The following is a 23,050-nucleotide window of genomic DNA, read 5'->3' as shown; positions in this document are numbered from 1 at the left end:
TGCTAAAGGTAAACGAGCATCCCATCCACATCCTCTCTTCTTCATAGACTCTCTTCACACTATGAAACGAGGGGATACGCACCAGCAGTAAACCCTATACAGGATTTACTAATAATGAGGAACATTTATGAGATTATGATCAATTGAAAACACAACAGTACGACAGACGGTTTTGTATTTGAGACCAAAATCAGCCAGTCCAAAAGCCTGCTTGAGTGCCAATTTGTAACAGTACAGGTTGTGCACTATCAGGAAAAAAAAAGTGGTTTCTTGATATCTATCACCCATATGATAGCATAAGATGACAGATTTCGATCGAATTAGCAACATATTTGATGCTGGTAGTGCCTCATCTTTCAAACCCATGTTGTGTCATGTTGATCCAGTCACTCAGTTTTTCCCTTCACACTCTTTCTATCTGACTTAGCATCTGCCAATCTTAAAGAGCTTTAAGTGTGTTTCTCTTCAGCTCTTATCCAAACTTGTTCAGACTTTATTAAAGTGTTTGCAGAATGTCCTAAACCCAACTGTTTTGTTGTTTTTGAAGTTTGCATACCTGTATTTATTTACAAAACACCTGTGATATATATGTGTGTGTGTGTGTGTGTGTGTGTGTGTGTGTGTGTGTGTGTGTGTGTGTGTGTGTGTGTGTGTGTGTGTGTGTGTGTGTGTGTGTGTGTGTGTGTGTGTGTGTGTGTGTGTGTGTGTAGAAATTAATAACAATGATAATCTGTGTATATAAACAACTGTTTTCACATTTGAACAGAAATTATGACAGTTGTATTTATAATAGTTTCTAAAGGACTTATATCATTATATAAGACACTCACACATTACATAGCTGGTTTACTGGATTGTAGTTTGTATATGCATCAGCATATATTTAATAATTTTGAAGAAATCTTTATAATCATGTGTTTTTTCATTATATTATTCTAAACACCTGTAAATTACACTTGGGGAGACATAAATAACACAGCCTTATAAACAATAACTTGCTGAATTAAATCCACAATAAAATGACCTAAACCTATGCATAATGTGTTGAAGCTGCCACAAAATAACATTTATGATCCACTGTGCCCCCGGCTTCCCCTACGACTAAACTCGTCTTTGTGTGGACCGGCCCTTATATTCCTAATGTTTTTCAAGTCTTTTTGCCTCAGTGTTACAGGTCTTTGCTACTTTTCTTACTTGGTGAGTTTTTGCTTGCCACCTTGACTTTGCTGACTTTGTATGAGAATTCTTGACGTATTGACCTACCCTCTGTATTTTGTATAACCTGCTCCCATAGAAACACTGTTGCCTGTTGGACTGGCAACTTGTATTGCCTGACCTCTGCCTGTTGCCAACCTAGCCTGTTGCCAGCTACATCTATCCCTGTGGGACATTAAACCTGTTTTATACCTATCTTCCACTGTGGTTCTCTACGTTGGGGTCATTTACTGAACCATTACACGATGTTGATATAAGGGCTCATTCTAAGCTTCTGAAAAGACATTGATACATTGTTGCAGGTAATTATACACAATATGCTCTATTTCTGCTAACAAACACCCATGTAACTTTAAAGATGTCGGCACTCTGCACAAAATGACAACTACATTTAGGGTTGCCACCAATCTTTATTTGATAATGAATTGTTGCGTCCCATATTGAATCAGTATGAGATGTAAATTGTTCAGTATTTTCATAAATGTCCCACACACACTCATCAAAACTGAACAATGAACAAAATAAAACACAGCAAATATTAAGGGCTGCTAATGTCATCTCTGTTGTCGGGTCCTTGCTACAGGACCCGATGCAAGGTGCAGTGGATAGACCTCAGACTTTCACCTCTGTATCTCCGTGTGCCGACCTGTCACGGGTTGCCTGGTTGCCTTGCATGTCTACACCTGAAACTCCATGACATCCAAAGAAGCAAAAACATTTGCAAATGTACAGATGTTAGTGGAAAGAGTCAAACCCCTGGCTTGACAGTGTTAGTGGCAATGAATACAAGGCAAACTATAGGCAAACAAGTATTTTTATTTTTGGTTATTTTTGGTTTTATACTTGTGCTGCTTTACGCCTGTTCAAAGGTCGGGCTGTATGTTTTTAAAAGTTAGTCGATTAAAAACTGTGATTTTAAAGGATAAAAATCCAAACATTTGTGACTTCCACTGGTGTTGCTTGAGCTGATTTGACTTTTATCCTGGAAAGAAGGTAATTCTAACTCCAACTGTTTTATGGTCAAACATATATGGAGCTGTTAACATGAATGCAAAAATAAAGACGTTTATTTGCTCAGAGAAAACAGTATCAAGTCACCTCTGAGTGACTCGGAGAAACTTTATTAAATATCTCCCGCTGGGACTCATTCCTACTTGAACCCCCAAATCCCAGAAAGCTTCAATAATTAACTGCTAATAATTTTTCCCTGTTTCTCTGACAGATGTTTTCTCGTCATCCTCAGATCCACGGTTTTAATCAGTCCCGTCTGATCAAAGCTGATGCTTCACGTTTTCCCACCAACACATGTTGCAGCTTTAAATTTTATTGCTCTTAAAGATAAGCACATTAACATTTATTAAAAGGCTCAGTGGATACCTACAGATGGGAAAAACTGAGTTCTTCTGTTATTTAATTTCCGCTGGCACGCACAGACGCTGCAGACCAAATATTTGTATAACGAGAGAAAGACAGCGATAACTCCACCAAAACCATTAGATCATAACAGATTTGACCTCCTGTAATGGGTGAAGAGAAATGATACATTCCACGACTGTGTTTAACGTGAGATTTTCTTTCATCTGTGGCTGGATCTTTGCCAGGAAAGATTCTCACTGTGGGCTTTAATGCTTTGAGCTATGAGCCTAAGCATGCTTATTTATTTTTACAATTCTAGAGAACCTATTCTCCCCTTCGTGTCTCCCCCGCATGCTCCCCCTCCCCCTGTCATTAACTTTATGGGGATTTCCGTGGAATTCATGGGTAATATAAGTTACTGTGGGGTAGGGAGGTGTGTGGGATGTTTTCGGAGAGGTTGGAGTTAAATCATCGCTCCAGTGTTTCTTTCAAACGGTGCCATTCATTGGATCAGGTCTGGTCTCCACCACATGGAACTGCCTCAGGCCCATCCATCTTTCCATTTTCTGAAATTGCTTCTTCCAGTTAAGGACAAAGGGGGTGCTGGAGCCTGTCGCAGAAGTCACTGGGCAAAAGGTGGGGTTACACCCTGGGTAGGCCTCCAGGCTATCACAGATCAACAGACAAAAACCTTCACACCAAGACCTACGGTCAATTTAGAGTCACCAATCATCTAGCCTGCATGTCTTTTGGAAGTGGAAGAAGCCAAAACACCATATAAAGGACTAGGTTGGAAGCCAACCTGGGACACTTCCTTGGATCCTACATGAAACTGTAGGAGCCTTAAGTAGCTCTTTCAATAATAGACTGCTGTACCTTCAATGCAAAACACAACACCTCCGCAGGACATTCATCCCAACTGCTGTTAGACTGTATACTGTAATACCTCAAAATGTCTTTAGCACTATAACTACCTGCTGATTTTACATTAACTACGGCTTCTTCCACCTTTTGTGCTTTATTACATGCACAACTGTGCAATTTATCCTGTACAATAATTTTAACATATGTACATGTTTATACTCACTATATTCTATTTTCAACCCAGTCTCATGGGATGTCGTGATTCAGCAGCACAAACTATACATTAATCTATTGGTTTGTGATATTGTCATAAAAAGCGCCCCATTTTCATCAGCGGCAGCACGGATTCATTCTAATACATTCCGTGATGGCTGCACGAAATTAAAGTGAAGCGGGGGAGTTGGGGTGGTTATGGTTGGGGTTGGGGGAAGGAGTAGGGTTAGTAATAGTGAGTTTAAAAAAAAAACCGTCACGAAAAATTTGATTCATTTCATGACGGGAACACGAAAAAAAGCGTAACACTGAGTTATCTATTTTTCACGTAATGTATTCATATCAGTATCAGTATATCAGTATGCACCCACCAGCAAACACTGCAATATACTTCAGCCATCTTTCTTTAATGTAAATATTTTTCTTTTTCATTACTACTGGATGATTCTTGCTGCTGCAACAAGTGGTTTTCCCTGCTGTGGGTTCAATTTTATCTTATCTTCTGACAATCTACTGAACTTATTGAAAGTCAATATCTATCTGCCACAGCCAGGTGAAACACAGGTGTCTCCTTGGTCTTCTCCAGCTCCTGGAGTCCTCAACACTGATGGACCTGTGTGCTGGAACTTAGAAATGTGACACGACAAAAAAAATTGTAGCTGACGTTCCCTCGTAAAGCAGGTGGTACTCCTTATCTGTGTCTCCCTAAGTAATTTGACACAGTCATACCCAAGGATCCTCCAAAGGGACCTACAATTGAAAACATATGGTCATTGAATTAGTTCACTGGTTTGCATCCACATGACACGACCATACAGTTATATTGCAGTCATGAGGCAGCAGAAAGTGAATGGACCATAAACGACCAACTCAAGCTCTAATGGAAGCAACTTAAATGGCAGGTTGGAAAGCATGTGTTTTATCATTAATGAAGAGGCTTTCCTGAGTACAACTGTGCTGTAAAGTTCATCTGACGGCTTTTGTTGGTGGCTTCGTCTTCCCTGCTGCCTTAACAATCCATGGCCATCTTGTTTCTATGATAAATTCAAAAATTAAAGAAATTGCTTCAATTGGTAACACTCAAATCATTTCAGTTTGCACAAATTAAATTAACAAAGTTGCATAAGTATTATTCAAGTTGGATCAATCTAATTCATTTGAGTGTTACAAGCTGGCTCAACAATTCTCTTGAGATATTTCAGATGAGGATGCTTTTTGTCAGAACACATTTCCACACTTTTCTGAAAAGCTGGACTGATCCTGAACCCTTTTATTTTCCTAATTAAAAATGTCCTTTAACTAGTATGTTCCCTGTTGATGTTTTCCAGTTTGGTGACAGGATCACTGATAGAAACAGATCTAATTAACTTTGAATGAACTTGTGCATTGCCCGTGGGGATCCATGTTCTCTTGCTGACATTTTTCAAGGGTGGTAATAAATTATGCAAAGTTTCTATGAGTCCAGCGTGAGTCCAGAATGTAATTATCAATGTCCATTGTTCACTGTTGTTAACTAAGAGCCACTGTTCTCCAGAAATAGTCCTATCAGTGTTCCATTTTGGCAGCATTCATCCTTGAACCAAAATATGTAAACATACTAAATGGCAAATGTCAGCTCTCCCCAGTTTGTCCATTGATCAAAGTTATACACACACGCAGACATGTACACAGAGGGCACTTGGCTTTTAATATATTATACACTGGACTTAAACCATTGTTCCAACTTGAAAACAAGCAAAATACATGAGGAAAATAAGTATTTGAACACCCTGCGATTTTGCAAGTTCTTCCACTTAGAAATCATGGAGGTGTCTGAAATTTTCATCTTAGGTGCATGTCCACTGTGAGAGACATAATCTAAAAAAAAAAAAAAAAATCTGGGAATCACAATGTACGATTTTTGAATCATTTATTTGCATGTTACTGCTGCAAATAAGTATTTCAGCACCTACCAATCAGCAGAAATTCTGGCCCTCAAAGACCTGTTAGTCCGCCTCTAAAAAGTCCACCTCCACTCCACTTATTATTCCAAATTAGAAGCACCTATTTGAGGTCTTTAGCTGCATAAAGACACCTGTCCACACCACACAATCAGTAAGACTCCAACTACTAACATGGCTAAGACCAAAGAGCTGTCCAAAGACACCAGAGACCAAATTGTAGACCTCCACAAGGCTGGAAAGGGCTACAGGGCAATTGCCAAGCAGCTTGGTGAAAAAAGATCAACTGTTGGAGCAATTATTAGAAAATGGAAGAAGCTAAACATGACTATCAATCTCCCTCGGACTGGGGCTCCATGCAAGATCCCACCTCGTGGCGTATCAATGATCCTAAGAAAGGTGAGGAATCAGCCCAGAACTGCACAGGAGGAGCTGGTCAATGACCTGAAGAGAGCTGGCACCACTGTTTCCAAGGTTACTGTGGGTAATACACTAAGACATCATGGGTTAAAATCTTGCATGGCACGGAAGGTTCCCCTGCTTTAATCAGCACACGTCCAGGCCCGTCTTAAGTTTGTCCATGACCATTTGGATGATCTAGAGGAGTCATGGGAGAAAGTTATGTGGTCAGATGAGACCAAAATAGAACTTTTTGGTCTTAATTCCACTCGCCGTGTTTGGAAGAAGAAGAATGCTGAGTACCATCCCAAAAACACCGTCCCTACTGTGAAGCATGGGGATGGAAGCATCATGCTTTGGGGGTGTTTTTCTGCACATGGGACAGGACGGCTGCACTGTATTAAGGAGAGGATGACCGGGGCCATGTATTGCGAGATTTTGGGGAACAACCTCCTTCTCTCAGTTAGAGCAGTGAAGATGGGTCGTGGATGGGTCTTCCAACATGACAATGACCCGAAGCACACAGCCAGGATAACCAAGGAGTGGCTCCGTAAGAACAGTATCAAGGTTCTGGAGTGGCCGAGCCAGTATCCAGACCTAAACCCAATAGAAAATCTTTGGAGGGAGTTCAAACTCTGTGTTTCTCAGCGACAGCCCAGTAACCTGGCTGATCTAGAGAAGATCTGTGTGGAGGAGTGGACCAAAATCCCTGCTGCAGTGCGTGCAAACCTGGTGACAAACTACAGGAAATGTTTGACCTCTGTAATTGCAAACAAAGGCTACTGTACCAAATATTAACATTGATTTTCACAGGTGCTGAAATACTTATTTGCAGCAGTAACATACAAATAAATTATTACAAAATTTCCGGATTTTTTTTTAGATTATGTCTCTCACAGTGGACATGCACCTAAGATGAAAATTTCAGACCCCTCCATGATTTCTAAGTGGGAGAACTTGCAAAATCGCAGGGTGTTCAAATACTTATTTTCCTCACTGTAATTAGACCGAGCACCATCAGTTTTTATACAAACAACACAATAAAGCCACATCACATAAATAACTTAAACTTGCTGTTAAGTGTACACACAGTAAAATACTGGTAATAAATCACAGCCCTGTGGGGCTCCTGTATTTCAAAAAAGCCCCTCTTTAGTAAGGAGGCTTTGTGGACCATCAGTTAAAATGCGTTTGACCCCGTGCAGGAGGCCTCACTCCTCCCATAAGTCCACAGGTCATTGGAAAACTCCATCAATTTACATCGTGTTAAAAGCAGAACTAAAATCAAGAAATTCAATCTGTGCATAGTATATCTTAGCTTTTAGTGGATACATGGCAAACATACTACCCATAGTAAATGTGGAGTCTGCTGTGCTGCAATGGATTTTATAAAGCACACTGTTGTGCTGCAGATGAGATGAGATGTTTACTGAAACCCCTTCATGCACTTGGCCCCGACAGAGCTTAAGACTTCAGGGCGAAAGAAATGAATGTCTTTGGACCTTATTTAGTGGGTACTGGTGTAATGATAGATTCCATTAGGTAGAGTGCAAGTGTGCTGTAGGTGCCAGGATAGCTGAGTTATTGTACACTATAAACCTGAATGTGAGCAGAACTAAAAAAACAAAAAAACATTTCAAGCATCTGATTGTCTTAAAATGTTTGTTCAGTTCCCTCAAATTATTCCATCATTAAATCTTATTTCAAGTCAAATGAACTTAATTGGTTTAAGGCTGAGTGGTTTGCACCCTTACATCACAGCAATAAGTTCTTGGGTTGAATTCCGCCCTTGCCCGGTTTCTTTCTGTGTGGACTTTGCATGATGTCCCTGTGTCTGCATGGGCTTCCTCCCAATATCAAAAACATGCTTATTAGGGCCTGCTTCTTACTCTGCCCCTGACCAAGGCAGCGTCTCTCCTCGTGATTGGATTGTGGAAAATTGTAATTAGGAGGGGTTAAATACAGAGGACAAATTTTGTTGTATATATTCATGTAGAATGACAATAAAGACCCTTCTCCTACTTCTTCTGAGAGCTGTTGTGGTCTCTCGCCAAGAGACCACAACAGAGGATGTACTTTCTGCAGCAGCTGAGGAAGTTCAACCTGCCAAAAACAGTGATGGTGAACTTCTACACTGCCATCATTGAGTCCATCATCTCGTCGTCCATCACTGTCTGGTACTCTGCTGCCACTGCTAAGGACAAGAGCAGACTGCAGCGTATCATCCACGCAGCAGAGAAGGTGATCGACTGCAATCTGCCATCCCTACAGGACCTGTACACTTCCAGGGCCCTGAGGCGAGCAAGGAAGACAGCAGCCGATGCCTCTCACCCAGGACACAAACTTTTTGTCATCCTCCCCTCAGGCAGACGGCTGAGGTCCGTCAGGACTAAAACCTCAAGACACAAAAACGGCTTCTTTCCATCTGCAGCTAGACTTATAAATAATGCCAGAGAACCCCACTTACCTGACCTCCCCGCACTCCCACAAAGTACAGACTGATCATCCCTGGACTGGTCATCTGCCTGCAAAGTCCTATTCCACCATTCCACCATATCTATTTGACAGTAAACTTAGCTTTGCCCATTTGTCTGTTTGACTCCTCTACTTCTTACAGAAGTATTTTTTTCCCTTTTCTGTTTATTGTTGTTTATGCACCAATGACACCAGATCAAATTCCTTGTATGTGAGAACTTACTTGGCAATAAATTTGATTCTGATTCTTATTAATTTAACTTAAAAAAAAATCAAATAATACTAATAATCGTAATAATAATAAAATTAAAAAGAACAATGTACTCCATGTTGGCCAATCTGATTTGAGTATTTTTTGAATAATACATTTTTTGTACTTAAAATTATTAAGTTCAATGAACTCACTCACGCATCTTCAACCGCTTACCTCAATTAAGGGTCACCGGGGGGGGGGCTGGAGCCTATCCCAGCAGTCACAGAGTGGCGTAAAACTCATGCCAAATCAACGTGTAGTGGGCTCTGCAGTGGTGAACCCGAGTGAAAGGGAGAAGCTGAAAGAATTTACTAATTTCTTCAGACTGAAGATGGTCAGGTTTGGGAGCATTTGTTCGTTCGTGCCATGTGTTGCTGCACTCACCACACTGTGGAACATCTGTCATTCTATGGCAGTCAACCGGTTCACCCCACCACGCAATTGTAGCTACATGGGACATGGGCACCCCCGAGCCTTCTCCAGCCTCTGGAGTCCTCAACACTGAGGTACCTACTTTAACAGTGTATAAATTGCACCTTTTTTCTCTATTATCAACTCTTTAATTTGTGATTTGCGTACATTGTTGTCGTGTACTTTTGATTGTTTGTTGGCACTTATTATTTTATTATTGGAAGTTGTGTGTGTCGAAGGGGTGCTTTGATTTCTGGACAATTATTTTGGGCAGGGGTGGTGTGTAAGTTGTGCGCTTGGTTTCAATGCAGAAGGTTACTGGTTCAAATCCCACCTTTACCCGTTTCTCCACACAATGTGAAGTTGGAAAAGTCAGGAAAAGCATCTGTCGTAAAACTTGTCCCAAATCAACATACAGGTCCACCTCTGATCTGCTGTGGTGACCCAAGTGGAAAAGTAAGGGAGCAGCTGAACGGCTTTTTTATTACAATAATTACGATAAATACTGACAGTGTGATTTTTCTATATATGGGTCACACTGGAGTATAAGTTGCAGGACCTCCCAGTAAACTAGTTTAAAAAATGCTACTTAACCTCTGGAAAATACAATACATGCTGGATCATGCCCAGTGAAATGTGCCACAAGGCTAAAATGATGAAGTGCACAATGCAAGTGATACTCCTCATCTAAGTCTCACTAAGTACCTGTTCATTTGACACACTCATTCCAGCAGCAGGGACGAGGTTCCAAAGGGACCTCATACACTTGAATAATTGAAACATTGACTTTAATTCATTTGGTCAACAGGTTCTCCAAAATTGTCATTGGCTTGTCCTGATTCAGGCTTTTAACAACTTCCTGGACTCACCATTCTGTTTGCGGTGAAAGTGTTAAACTTGTAGAGACATTGACTTACCTCAGCACTGGCATACCCGTCTCTGGGTCCTCAGCCTTTGAGATCGACAGGTGCCTGGGAATAACTTATGAAGTCATGAGGTCGGTGGGCAAAGGAGAATGAAGGTCCAAGTGTTTAGGGTCCTGGTGCTGCCTGTCTTGGTGTATTGTTGAGGGACATGGACACTAACCAGTGACCTAAGAAAACATCTGGATGTCTTTGGTACTAGATCTCTTTGGAGGATCCTTGGGTACCACTGGAATGACTTTTTATTAAACGAGTGGTTCCTTAAGAGACTAAGATGAGAAGTATCACTTGCATTGTGAGGGAACATCAACTTTGACATTTTGGCCATGTGGTGATTTTATCTGTGCATGATCCAGCATGTTGGTGCCTGAGTGTTGAGGACCCCAGTAGCTGGAGAAGGCCACGGGGATGCCTACATTTCACCTGGCTGCTGCAGATAGATGGTGATGTTAGAGATGTGGGAATGGACCGGTTGTCTGCCTGGGATGTTGCCATCCAGAACCCAATGCAGCTCTGTAGTGTCAAAGTGCAGCATCAGTGCACGCTCCCAGACTTGACTTAACTAAATTAATTTGGCAAAAATGATTTTAACTTAATGGCCCAGTCACATGGCATACAACACTTCCTGAACGAAGGGGAAAAAAGTAAAAAAAAAATCACAATTTGTTGAGAAAAAGTGGAGAAACAAGCTTTATCACCGAATAGCCTGCAAATCAAGAGCGCAAAAGGGACAAAAGAAGAATGAAACAAAACTGAAGCTGACGTTGATCTCGAGGCTTTAAATGAAACACGCCTGGAGCCACTGCTGGAGCAGTGTGTGTCTGCATCTCTGTGTTCCAGGACTCGGCGCTGGCACGGAGCTGCAGCTCCTCCACAAAAGCTCTCAAAATGCAGTTTTTGTACTGTGTGAATGCATTGAGCTGGTTGAACAAAGACAAATGAAAGGCTAGCATTACAAAAACTAAGCAAACAATAAGAAACCGTCAAGAATGACAGCAAAACGAAATACGGAGAAATTGAGGTTTTTGTTTCCATTTGTTCAAATTTTTCGACAGTTTAAAAATCCTGACAAAGTGACCCCTGCAGGAATGAAGCTGAGCGAAGGTTAAACGATGCCAACGAAAATCCAGATTTCCTGTTTTGTTAGGGCTTTGTTGCCCTTCATTAAGTGCCGTGTGACTGGGCCTTAACAAAGCGTACGTGTATTTTAAGTAAAAGGAAAAAACATTAATATGAAGTACCCAACCCACCTCAGTTACCATCTATTCATCACTCCTGGTTAGTCTAACACTCATACAGCATGAGAATTCCTGATTAACCATCAGATCCAGGTGCTTTGTCGACCTTAATCTGAGAGACGCAGGTATCAACTTCTACAACTCTACAGCTGGAGTGTAGAGTTGTTTTGGGAATGTTGGTACAAATGTCTTCAAATTCGGTCTTCAAATCATCCAAAAACTGATTAAGTTCATTTGCAAAGGAGGCAGCATCCATAAAAGTATCCTCTTGTCTTTTGCCTCCCATCATTGCATGAAGTCCCTCCCATGAGTGCCTCGGGTTCCCGGTTTCAGATTCTTCATTTTGTTCTTAAAAGTAATTTGTGTGTGTGTGTGTGTGTGTGTGTGTGTGTGTGTGTGTGTGTGTGTGTGTGTGTGTGTGTGTGTGTGTGTGTGTGTGTGTGTGTGTGTGTGTGTGTGTATCTTAGCCCTGAGCTCCTTTCATTTGTCTTTAACACCTTTAACTGACCTCTTTCCAAGCCCTTTGACAGCCAGTACTTGTTATTGTGGATAGTAATGATATTGTCTGTAGAATATCACCTGCTGTCTGCTGGTTTCCTTCATTTCTTCTCTTTTCTCTTGTCTGCACACCAGACTTTGGTGCTCTCCATGCGAGCCTGGGCTCCAGAAGGATTTTTGTGGCCCTGGACCCCCCCATGTAAGAGGACACCTCCTCAGTCAGACTCGAGTTGAGAGCTCAGTGAGTGACTGGCCACTGCCCCAAAACACTGAAGGCAAGGTGGTTAAAAAGAGGGAAGAAAAGACAGGGGAAAAAAAAAAAATACATGAAATTATCATCAGAGGACGAGAGGGCAGCTTGATTTCAACTCCTGCAATCCTTCTATAAACACAGTGTTCAGGCATCTGTCTGGAGGAGAGATCAGCTCCAGACCAACCACAGATCTTGGCCCTCCACCAGTGACTGTCCCATCTCACAAAGTCTACAGCTGTGAAACATCATCAATCAGCTGCTTTTGGAGTGTTTCTGATTAATTTAGGAAACTTTGTTCAGCAAATACTCACAGAGGAAAATACAGGGGTTATCCTGGGAAAACGACAGGTACTGGAGGTTGGCTTTCAAGCCTGCAGAGGACAGTCAACCCATAATTCAATTCGTGATGTCACGCTGTTTTTGTTACACAACACAGCTCGTGAAGAAGCACTGGACCAGTCTGATTTACTTGAAGGTATAAGGCTGTTTTGGGGAAGGCGCTGCACCCGGGTGGCTCAAATTCCACCTCAAACACATTTTTTTTTTTTTTTGCATGTCCACACACAAACATGGCTGGGATTCAGGCTTAGTCTTGTGGCTGAAATCACTCACTTATCTTCAACCGCTTACTCCAATTAAGGGTCGCGGGGGGCTGGAGCCTATCCCATCAGTCATAGAGCGTGAAGCAGGGTACACCCTGGATAGAACGCCAGTCTGTCGCAGGGACAAATATAGACAAACAAATACATTCACATCTACGGACAATTTTCTTAAAGTTTCCAATCAACTTAACCTGCCTGTCTTTTAGTTGTGGGAGGAAGCCGGAGCACCCGGAGGGAACCCACAAACACGTGAGAACATGCAAACTCTACACAGAAAGGCCACACATAGGAACCGATCCCATGACCTCCTTGCTATGAGGCAACAGTGCTAACCACTAAGCTACCATGGCTGAAATCAAAGGTAAACTAAAACCCAATCTCCACAAACAATGGAAATAATTCATCATTATGATCAGGAAGCACTAATGCAATACAGCAGATTGCTTTTACAGGTGTTGTTCATTTATTTATTTATTCCAGACATGTCAAAACCCACATGAACAAAACATTATAAATACACCTACATCTACATATCTTTAACACCAAATATATTTGAATATATCTATACATACACATACATATACACATACTCCTATCCTCCTGGCATCCATCCATCTACGGGAGATGATGGTATAGTGTCCAGTTTGTTTTTTTGCTTCCTTTTTGTTGTTGTTTTTTCTTTTTTTTACACTTTTTCAATTCAATTTTAATTTATTTCATTTATATAGCACCAAATCACAACAAAGCCGCCACTAGTAAGGTCTAACCTTACCAACCCCTAGAGCAAGCACACAGGTGATGGTGGTAAGGAAAAACTCCCTCTGACGATTTGAGGAAGAAACCTCAAGCAGACCAGACTCAAAGGGGCGACCCTCTGCGTGGGCCATGCATACTCCTGTACCTTTTCATTTATGCACATACACATATGTTTACACATATACTTGTACATATAGCCCATTTCAAGTGATTTTTTTCCCTTTTCTATTTCCATTTTTGTGAATAGACATTTACAAATTAAATTAAATAAATTAAAGGTAATCAAGAGTAAATTAAACAAATATTTTCCCAATGTTTATACCCTATCTATATATCCACACTAAGCACATATAATATACATACACACACATATGAATACACATACTACACATATACCCATTTAAACATGTCTGAAAGGGGTACACAGTAAAATCAGCAGTGTAAAACTAACACTGACGGTGATAAATTAACACGGCCAGTGTACATTATGGGGACCATATGTTCACTGTCAGTGTTAATTTAACACAGGTGATTTTACTGTGTAGGAAGAAGTATAATTTATTTAATCCTACCCCTTCTCCAGTGTCCATGCTCATGCTGCACTCTAAAAAAAAAAATGCATTATTTAATTTAAAAAAAAAAGGTTGCAACTTTCATGGCTCTTTAAGTAATTCTAACTCAGCCATTGCTGACTAAATGCATTGAGACTTTTCTAGTCAGATTAACTCAAGTTTCGTAAAGAATTGAGTTATTTGGTTTGGTGTGCTTGATTTTTTTTTCGTCCTCTACAAAGTTAAGTTGAAAGGTAGACAAATTATTTAATTTACATTATTCTAACTTCTTTGTGTTACCTCCATTCTACTCAGAAACATCAATGCAAATTTTGCGAAGGTTATTTTAGTTTTTTGAACTTTCACATCAGAATAAATTACATGATACAATTTTACAATCAAACTGTTTATTTAGAACCACTGTGAACCCGTGTCCAAGTGTTTTTTCTTGTGAGACATTATTGTAAAGCGCTTTGAGAGCGTCTGATGCAGATGGAAAAGCGCTATATAAATGCAGTCCATTTACTATTTACCAATTTTGTTATTGTTAGCAACTTGAGTAAATCGTCTTCCTCCACACAAAACAGGTAAATAACACAGTGTTGCCAAGTTTCAGGTTCAACCAATAAACATGTCTCAACTTTGACATTCTCGGCAGACATGATAAATTGTCTGTGATTAGCACAGGTTTAAGTGAGTCTACAAAATTCCCAGAACTACTGTGGAAATACTACTCCCCATTCAGCTCTAAAACGTTTGGGTTCTGATAGTTAGATTCTTCAGTTTTAGTTTGACTATTAGAGACAATTACAACTACCTATAATTTGCGTGTATTTCTGTCTGTGTTTCTGCGACAGGAGTGTAGTGTTAGAATGGATTTAGCTCTTGATGGATGTAGTGCAGTGTGATTACAACAGTTAGGCACTGGTAAGGTAAGGTAATCCATGTACAGGTCATTGAATCCCTCCGTGCGGGACAATACAAATGCTAGTTAATGATCAACACCCTCTGTACACTTTATTATTGCCACTTCAGTTGGCTGACTGAACTACTGCACTTTGGACTGTTGTGTGTGTGTTTTCACTTATGATGGCTGGCCAGTCGGTTAGTTGCCTGTATTAATCAAAACCTTAATGACTAACTTTTATGAAATTTGGTGGTGGGATGGGGCAAGGGAGAAGGAAGAACCCATTTAATTTTGGAAATCAAAAAATCCATTTGCCTCAATTTAGGAAAAAAAAAAAACAGTTATAGATTTTTAATGTCTGGAAAAACATGTGGTTTAGTGTGGCTCTGGATAATTTAAAGTTAGGTGGTTATGGCTAGTTTAATGGCTTAGACATCCATAGGTTGGAATATGGACTGGATGAATATAGTTGAAAATCCTGGGCCCAGTTTCGTAAAGCAGTCTAATCTTTCAGTCTGCTAAACTTACTTAGTCGACTACAGTTAGTAGTCCAACATTATCTGTCTAATCACTGTTTCATATTGACATCTAAACTTGTTGATTAGCCGTTTTACATTAGTCAATGGTTTTCACAGGCATAACGGCCTTGCACGGGCAGTTGCCACAAGACGGCACCAATGCGCAACAGTTTTGTTTACTTCTGGGTTGGGTGTTGTCATGAACTATCTAGCCTTTGTTTCTTTAACTGACTGTATTAACATTTACAGACACATACTTACTGCAGAATGACATGCTTAGCACTTAGCCTAGCAGTTTCACTCTTCAGTTTCTTCTTCTACACTTTTGTGCACACAACATTGCTCAGTGTAACAATGACACCTAGTGGCTAATGTGAGAAATGTCACAAACACATCATGACGGTCGCTAAACTTACTTAGTTGACTATGGTTAGTAACATTATCTGTCTAATCACTGTTTCATATTGAGGTCTAAACTTAGTGATTAGCTGTTTTACATTAGTCAACGGTTTTCACAGGCATAACGGCCTTGCACATGCTGTTGCCATGAGACAGCACCAATGCGCGACAGTTTTGTGTGCTTCTCGGTTGGTGGTTGTCATGAACTATCTAGCCTTTGTTTCATTAACTCACTCGATGCCACTGACTCTAAAACGCGTCTTTTCTGATAGTAACGCCCTGCGCCCGAGCCAATTTCTTTTCTTCTCTTTTTTTTTTTTCTTGTGGTATGTTTGTTGTTGACATGGACATAGAACTCAATTTTCTATGGGTCTTGACAAAACACTCAAATGCTCAAGAAATCCTGGCACTGAGATGTTCTGACCTTTGAAAATGGCTGACACTCAATGAGTTAACTGGTTTTATTAACATTTACAGACACATACTTACTGCAGAATGACATGCTTAGCACTTAGCCTAGCAGTTTCACTCTTCAGTTTCTTCTTCTACACTTTTGTGCGCACAACATTGCTCAGCGTAACAGTGACACCCGGTGGCTAATGTGAGAAATGTCACAAACACATCATGACAGTCGTCGTCTCCTGCAGCCAAAAGCGGAGGAAGTTCTCCGTTTGGGGGAATACAAGCGATGTAGGGATGCTCTTTAGTGTTCCATCAAGTGGTGATACATGACAGCCGCCGTTTTTGAGGTAAGATGTGAAGTTTGTCAACTAAAATAAGAGTAGCCTCCTGTGTATCAGACTAAAAACTTTAGTTGGGTAACGTGAAACTTTAGCTGACTAAGCGCTTTGTACAACGACTAACGTCAAAAAATTAGTCAGGTAAGTGAGTTTATTTGACTAAAGATTAGACTGCTTTATGAAACCGGGCCTTGGTTTTCTTTGAGGGAGGATTGTGCTCTGCAGTGCACACCTCAGGTTTTTAATCATGCCATATTGTTGTTTGTGGATAAATGTTAAGGGCGTTTTATACGAGGGCTGTCAATAAAGTAACGGTCCTTTTTATTTTTTTCAAAAACTATATGGATTTCATTCATATGTTTTTACGTCAGACATGCTTGAACCCTCGTGCGCATGCGTGAGTTTTTCCACGCCTGTCGGTGACGTCATTCGCCTGTGAGCACTCCTTGTGGGAGGAGTCGTCCAGCCCCTCGTCGGAATTCCTTTGTCTGAGAAGTTGCTGAGAGACTGGCGCGTTGTTTGATCAAAATTTTTTGTAAACCTGTGAGACACATCGAAGTGGACACGGTTCGAAAAATTAAGCTGGTTTTCAGTGAAAATTTTAACGGCTGATGAGAGATTTTGAGGTGATTCTGTCGCTTTAAGGACTTCCCACGGTGCGAGACGTTGCTCAGCGCTCTCAGGCGCCGTCGTCAGCCTGTTTCAAGCTGAAAACCTCCACATTTCAGGCTCTATTGATCCAGGACGTCGTGAGAGAACAGAGAAGTTTCAGAAGAAGTCGGTTTCAGCATTTTATCCGGATATTCCACTGTTAAAGGAGATTTTTTTAATGAAAGACGTGCGGACGGGTCCGCGCGTCGGGACGCAGCCGCCGCGACGCTCCGCCACAGGAAAAACACCTCTGTTGAAAGCCTTAAGGACAAGTTGGAACATGTCCAGCTGTTAAACAATTTCTCATATACTCACTCCACTGAAAGCCATCAAAAGCCGCCTGGATTTTACAAATGGTTATCAACACAGAGGTGTTTTTCCTGTGCCGCCGCACCGCGTTGGCTGCGTCCCTAACCCTAACCCTAACCCGAAATCCATATAGTTTTTGAAAAAAATAAAAAGGACCTATACTTTATTGACAGCCCTCGTATGCTTACTGACTGTAAAGTAAAGTGAAATAGTCACTTCTTGGTGAAATAACTGAGATGTGGTCTGACTGAATGCTCATCACAAAGGCTGTTTGCCTGACCTCAGTTCCTCTTGTGTACCAGGGGCCCTCCGGGGCCCAGGTTTGGTTTGTCAGGCCAATGTTTGCTCTGCTTTATGGCTTCTCTGTTTGTTTTCTCCTTCACCGGAGCTACCACTGCTCAGCACAACTCAAGTACTGCCACATTTTAGGGTCACCAACCTGGCGCTTAGCCCACCCAAAATACAGTGTCAGCCTGCAGCGATAATAAAGTCACACCTCTTTGAGGGCATCGCCCTGTCTTAGCAGCACGCGCTGGCGATCCACTGTGTGATGCGTTACTCAGATCTCAGTTCAGATAGGCATGTTTGTCTCTGTTTGGCAGATGTGTCATATTTGGCAATCCTTGCCTTGAGGATATCGTAAAAGTAAATAACATACATAAGGAGGATAAAAATGTGACTTTTTTCCCCTTCTCGCCTGACAGATAGACACAGGGTCAACCATCTGCTGTCACTCAATAGATTTATTTCAGAAATCACACCTGCGCTCATAAATAAAGAAACTCTTGAGAGATTGCACAGAGTAACACCTGAGGAACAAACGAGTGAGGTAATTTCTTACTGTTGCCAAGTGGGTTGTGTTTGAGCACATCTGCTTGGTGGATCATGAGCAGGATTGCGGCAAAAACTAATCAACCAGTTTTGACAAAGCCTGATGAAAAAGCTGGCTGTGACCTGTAATATGCATGACTACATTTTGGGATGTGTAACATAAAGAACAGAAGAAAACAAATATTTTAAATAAACTAGCTGGGGTACCCGGCGCTGCCCGGGTTAACCTATTTTAGACATAAGCCAAATGCCAATCATTTTAATCAAAATAATTGCCCAACATTTGTTTTTGTTATGCTGATGTCTTATAAATATGATAGTTAATGGGCTAAAGTTTGTTCAGAAGAACTATAAGAGGTGGACTCACCAAACTAAGTGGAAATACTTGGTTAAGAGACAAACACATTTGAAGTCCTTCATGCAGACTTTGTTTTGCAATCAAATTTATAACAAAATTACACACAAAAGGTAGGTAACAGTAAATGTAAATATCAATGAATCAAGATTGAGGTAGTGGTGTATTTCTTGTTTTTACATTGCAATTTTACAAACATAAAATGAATGTATTCAGACAGGAAGGAAAACTGGGCTGTACAGGACAGTCAAGTGCTTAACAGCTGAGAACATAAAGTAGCTGAAGAAAGGGATTAAATAAACAAAGATTACCAACACATATACAGGGCTGGAAATTTGAATCTGCCTGGTCATACTCACAGCCTCAGCCTAAGCATGTTGTTGTTTTGCTGAGTGTGCTGTAGAAAGGGATTAAATAAACAGAGATGGCCAACACATATACAGGACTGGAAATTTGAATCTGCCTGGTCATACCCACAGCCGGCTATTTTGGGGGTAATTTTCAGTTCAGCTTTTTAAAAAATGGTACCAATTTGTTCCCCATGTCATGAGGATTCAGCAGTTTTTATGGTTACATATTATACTAGTTTGGGAGTTTATCCCGGACAGACAGAAAGATAGACAAAAGTGGCAGCATGAAAAGCACATGGTACAACACTGTATGGTCTTACATAAATGGCTATTGTGGGGGTAATTTTCAGTTCAACTTTTTAAAAAATGGTACCAGTTTGTTCCCATGAGGATTCAGAATATATATAGTTTTTAGGGCTACATATTATAGTTTGGGAGTTTATCCCGGACAGACAGACAGACATAGCCCTTTATGTATATAGATGTGGGTCGTCTAACACACATTAAGAACATGAAAGCTTTAGAAACTTACCTGGAATGTTACTTTTCTGTCATTTCTCTTTGTAACATCACAAAAGTCAAACATAGTTTTCTGATACAAAACTGAGTCTGTGCCAAATAAGCAACTTTCGACTTGGGTGAGATGAGTGAAGCCCAAACACGACCGCCTAGCTCTTAGTGACCAAGCTAGCTAAGGCTAACCAACTAGACATTAATCCCCCATTGCTCCCGGTGTGTAGTGAGCGCCTTGCATGGCAGCACCCTGACATCGGGGTGAATGTGAGGCATAATTGTAAAGCGCTTTGAGCGTCTGATGCAGATGGGAAAGCACTATATAAATGCAGTCCATTTACCATTTAGATAAACTGGGTTTGGGTGATTGATTAGTGCACATTTTTGCAGAGTTGGGCGATGGCTCTAATAATGGTTAGCTTGGGTGCAAGTTTTAAAAATTATGACTGGCATATAGTTTTAATAATGGTGCCACTATCAATGTGGCTACGTTACCTAACTATTGATACCTGCTAATTAATGTTAACAGTGTTAATATCCAGATAAATAATACAAAAATTTTACTCAACATAAATGCTGGTGCATAGACATCCTTCATGGTGTGCACAATTAACCAGATAGCAAGCCAAAATTATTTCAGGTATTTGTAACAATGCTCAGAAAGGACAAACACTGCTAGCAGCTACCGGTTAGCTGCCTGGACCTGGTACACTGTCAGTCAAAGTGACCACACCACTAATTGTTCCTAACTTTATGGCTTAAAATAGGTGAATAACTGATGAGTTATAAATTCACACCTCATACAGTTGTAAATGTGGAAACTACTGGTGTAGACAGCAAAACAGTTTTTGTACCAGGCTGTAAATATGCTGATTAAAGCATGTTTACAGCCTGTTTGAGTGCTTATTAAATCATATTTTTGGGGACTGCGCGGTGGTTCTCATAATGATTTGCTTTCGTACTGGTATGAAAAAGTATGAGCCCATTATTTTCTCAGTAATCATGCATTAAATGGACCTAAAGGATGAGGCTAATGATAGCTGCTAAAAGTGCAAACGTCATTAGCATAAAACACGGGTTCTGGGACCAAGACAAGAGTTTCACTCAATGTGAATATTGTAGCAGGGACACCTTAAATGATCCATTAGGACCTTTCACTAGATAGCAATCGTCCAGGTATTTGGAATAAAATGTTCCCGTGACCCGACTCCGGATAAAGCGGAAGAAAATGGATGGATGGATGTTCAAAACTACACACAGACCTCAACAACAGGTGATAGCCACATCTGAGTTGTTGGGCTCAGCCGCTGTTATTCAAAGTGACCACGCCCCTAATTATGCATAACACAGTGGATTAAAAAGTCTTCAACAAAGAAGTTTGAAAAAATTCACCATCTATACATTTGTCATGGAGGGGAGACCGTTTAGATTGCCTTTTTTTGTGCCAGACTGTAAACATGTTTATTACCTCCGCCAAGGAAGTTATGTTTTTGGTTGCATTTGTTTGTTTGTTTGTCTGTTTGTCAGCAGGATAACTCAAACACTTTTGAACGGATTTTGATAAAATGTTGTGGAGTGGTTGGAAATGACAAGAGGAACAAGTGATTAAATTTTAGTAGTGATCCGGATCACGCGTTAGCATGTCTATGGCATTTTCACTGTTAAAAGTTAGCATTAAGCAGTTGCAGCTGTCATCACGTTCGGGTGCATTTGTTTTCAAATTGTAATATTTCTTACATTTATTTTTGTTTATATATTAATAATCTAATGATTATTATATACAATTTTAGAGAAAGAGACAAAAAGAAATAGATCACTGTGCCAAGGAGGCAATCTCTTTAGGGTCAGTGACCCTATGGCCTTGTTTAGAGAAGTGTTTCATAAATGTTAAAAAATTCATATATTTGCAGTTTAGTTGAATAGTAAATTGAATTTTGTCTCTTATTTGTTTTTGTCTATAAGCACATGCAATATCAATATCAGTGCTCAGATGACAGTAGCTTCTGGGAAAGGTGCAAGTTGCAATAAACTGTGATGCCAAGAGCTAAGGATACATGCTATCCAGTCACAGCAAATGAAACTTTTTTTTACTACTGAGCAAACATCATTGTTATAGAATCTTTTAGGTTCAATGATTCCACGGCGTGTAGATGTTATGGTGTCAGTAACTCCACGGCCTTGGCGGAGGTTTGCACTCTCTGAGTGCATCTAGTTTCAACTCTAAAGTCGGACATTTTAACATGGGCTTCTATGGGAAAGTGCTCGCTTTTGGAGCCAGCTTCCAGTGGCCAGTCAAGGAACTGCAACTATTTCTTCTTCGGGTTGGACTTCATCTGACATCACAGAACCATACCGCTTGGGTTTGACTCACTTTTGGAACCAGCCTCAAGTGGCCATTTGAGGAACTGCAGCTTTGGCACTCCCTGACTGCATCTTTCAGCACCAGTCCAGAGATTGGTGCTTTGTTAAAAATGAGTTAATTCAGGCCGTCATTTGACTGGCAAAAGGTCAGTTTCTCAGAGAAATTAGTAAAATGTGACCCTCCTCCACCCCACCCCTCTAATGTAGTTTTCTTGCTTGCAAGCGAAATTAATCACCACTTCCTTGCCCAACACTTTATTCATCACTACGTCATAAGAGCTGTGACGTCACAGAACACCTTGGCTGTGATTGTCGGGGTGAGGAGGATCACGTGGGGCCCTTAGGGGGATGGGCAGAGTTCTCACAGGCTTCTCTCTCACACACACAGTACAAAGTTTGGAGGCCGAGCGAGCAGCAGGATGCCGACGGACGGATAGAAAGTAAAAAGAAGCAGAAGCAGCAGAAGAAGAAGAAGACTATCAACACAAAGCGGAGTGAGGAGCAGCGTGCCGCCGCCGGAACGTGTGATTCAGCAGACTGACGCTTTGATTTTTACTGATCGTTCTCGTGAAGGTCTGCAGGAGGAACCGTGGTGCCAGTTCCACTATGAAGGACGAAACTTTCTCAAATCCAACAAGATAATTAGTGGATATGAGCGCAGACTTTGGGATTTGGTCTGTTTTTTTTCCTCTGTCGGGTTCAGTTTTGCGATGTTTGCGGGTTCCGTCGGAACACTGACCCGTCTGTGCGTCCTGGTTCTGTTCTTCGCTCTGGGGCTGAACGGTTCCGAGCTGCGGGTTCGAGTCCGGCTCTCAGACAGACTGGTTACTGAGGAAGTTCTGGAGGCGGACACTGACAGAGACTCCATATCACTCGAGTTTAAGCAGGGGGATGGAACCCTCATCACATTTTTGGCTGACTTCAAACAGGTGAGATCCTTTAAAAAAATAAATCACCCTCCTTTATTTAAAACGTTGTCAGGAAGACTTAAGTCCATTTACTGCCCGGCTTTTAATTTGCACCAGCAGTTGTCTGTCTTTTGCTGCAATGGTTCCCAAAGTGCAGGTTGGGGACCACTCAGGGGTCCCTAAAATCCCTGCAAAGGGTCTCCAATTTGAGAAGGAATAACAACTCTTTGATTTTTTTTTAAAGAATAACCAATAACCACG

General features: G+C 41.0%; 1 protein-coding gene across 1 annotated transcript in view; it reads left to right on the top strand.

The window, feature by feature from the left end:
* Window positions 1-9,173: 9,173 nt before the first annotated feature.
* oafa (OAF homolog a (Drosophila)) overlaps window positions 9,174-23,050 on the top strand; it is a 48,779-nt gene continuing 34,902 nt past the window's right edge. Inside the window, exons 1-2 of the mRNA XM_034168728.1 lie at window positions 9,174-9,221; window positions 22,319-22,810. Coding sequence (XP_034024619.1) covers window positions 9,174-9,221; window positions 22,319-22,810 — 540 coding nt within the window. The remainder of the gene's footprint in view (window positions 9,222-22,318; window positions 22,811-23,050) is intronic.

Source organism: Thalassophryne amazonica, chromosome 4, assembly GCF_902500255.1.
Source record: "Thalassophryne amazonica chromosome 4, fThaAma1.1, whole genome shotgun sequence".
In the NCBI taxonomy this organism is placed as follows: Eukaryota; Metazoa; Chordata; class Actinopteri; order Batrachoidiformes; family Batrachoididae; genus Thalassophryne; species Thalassophryne amazonica.
This window is presented reverse-complemented; position numbering and strand designations above follow the sequence as displayed.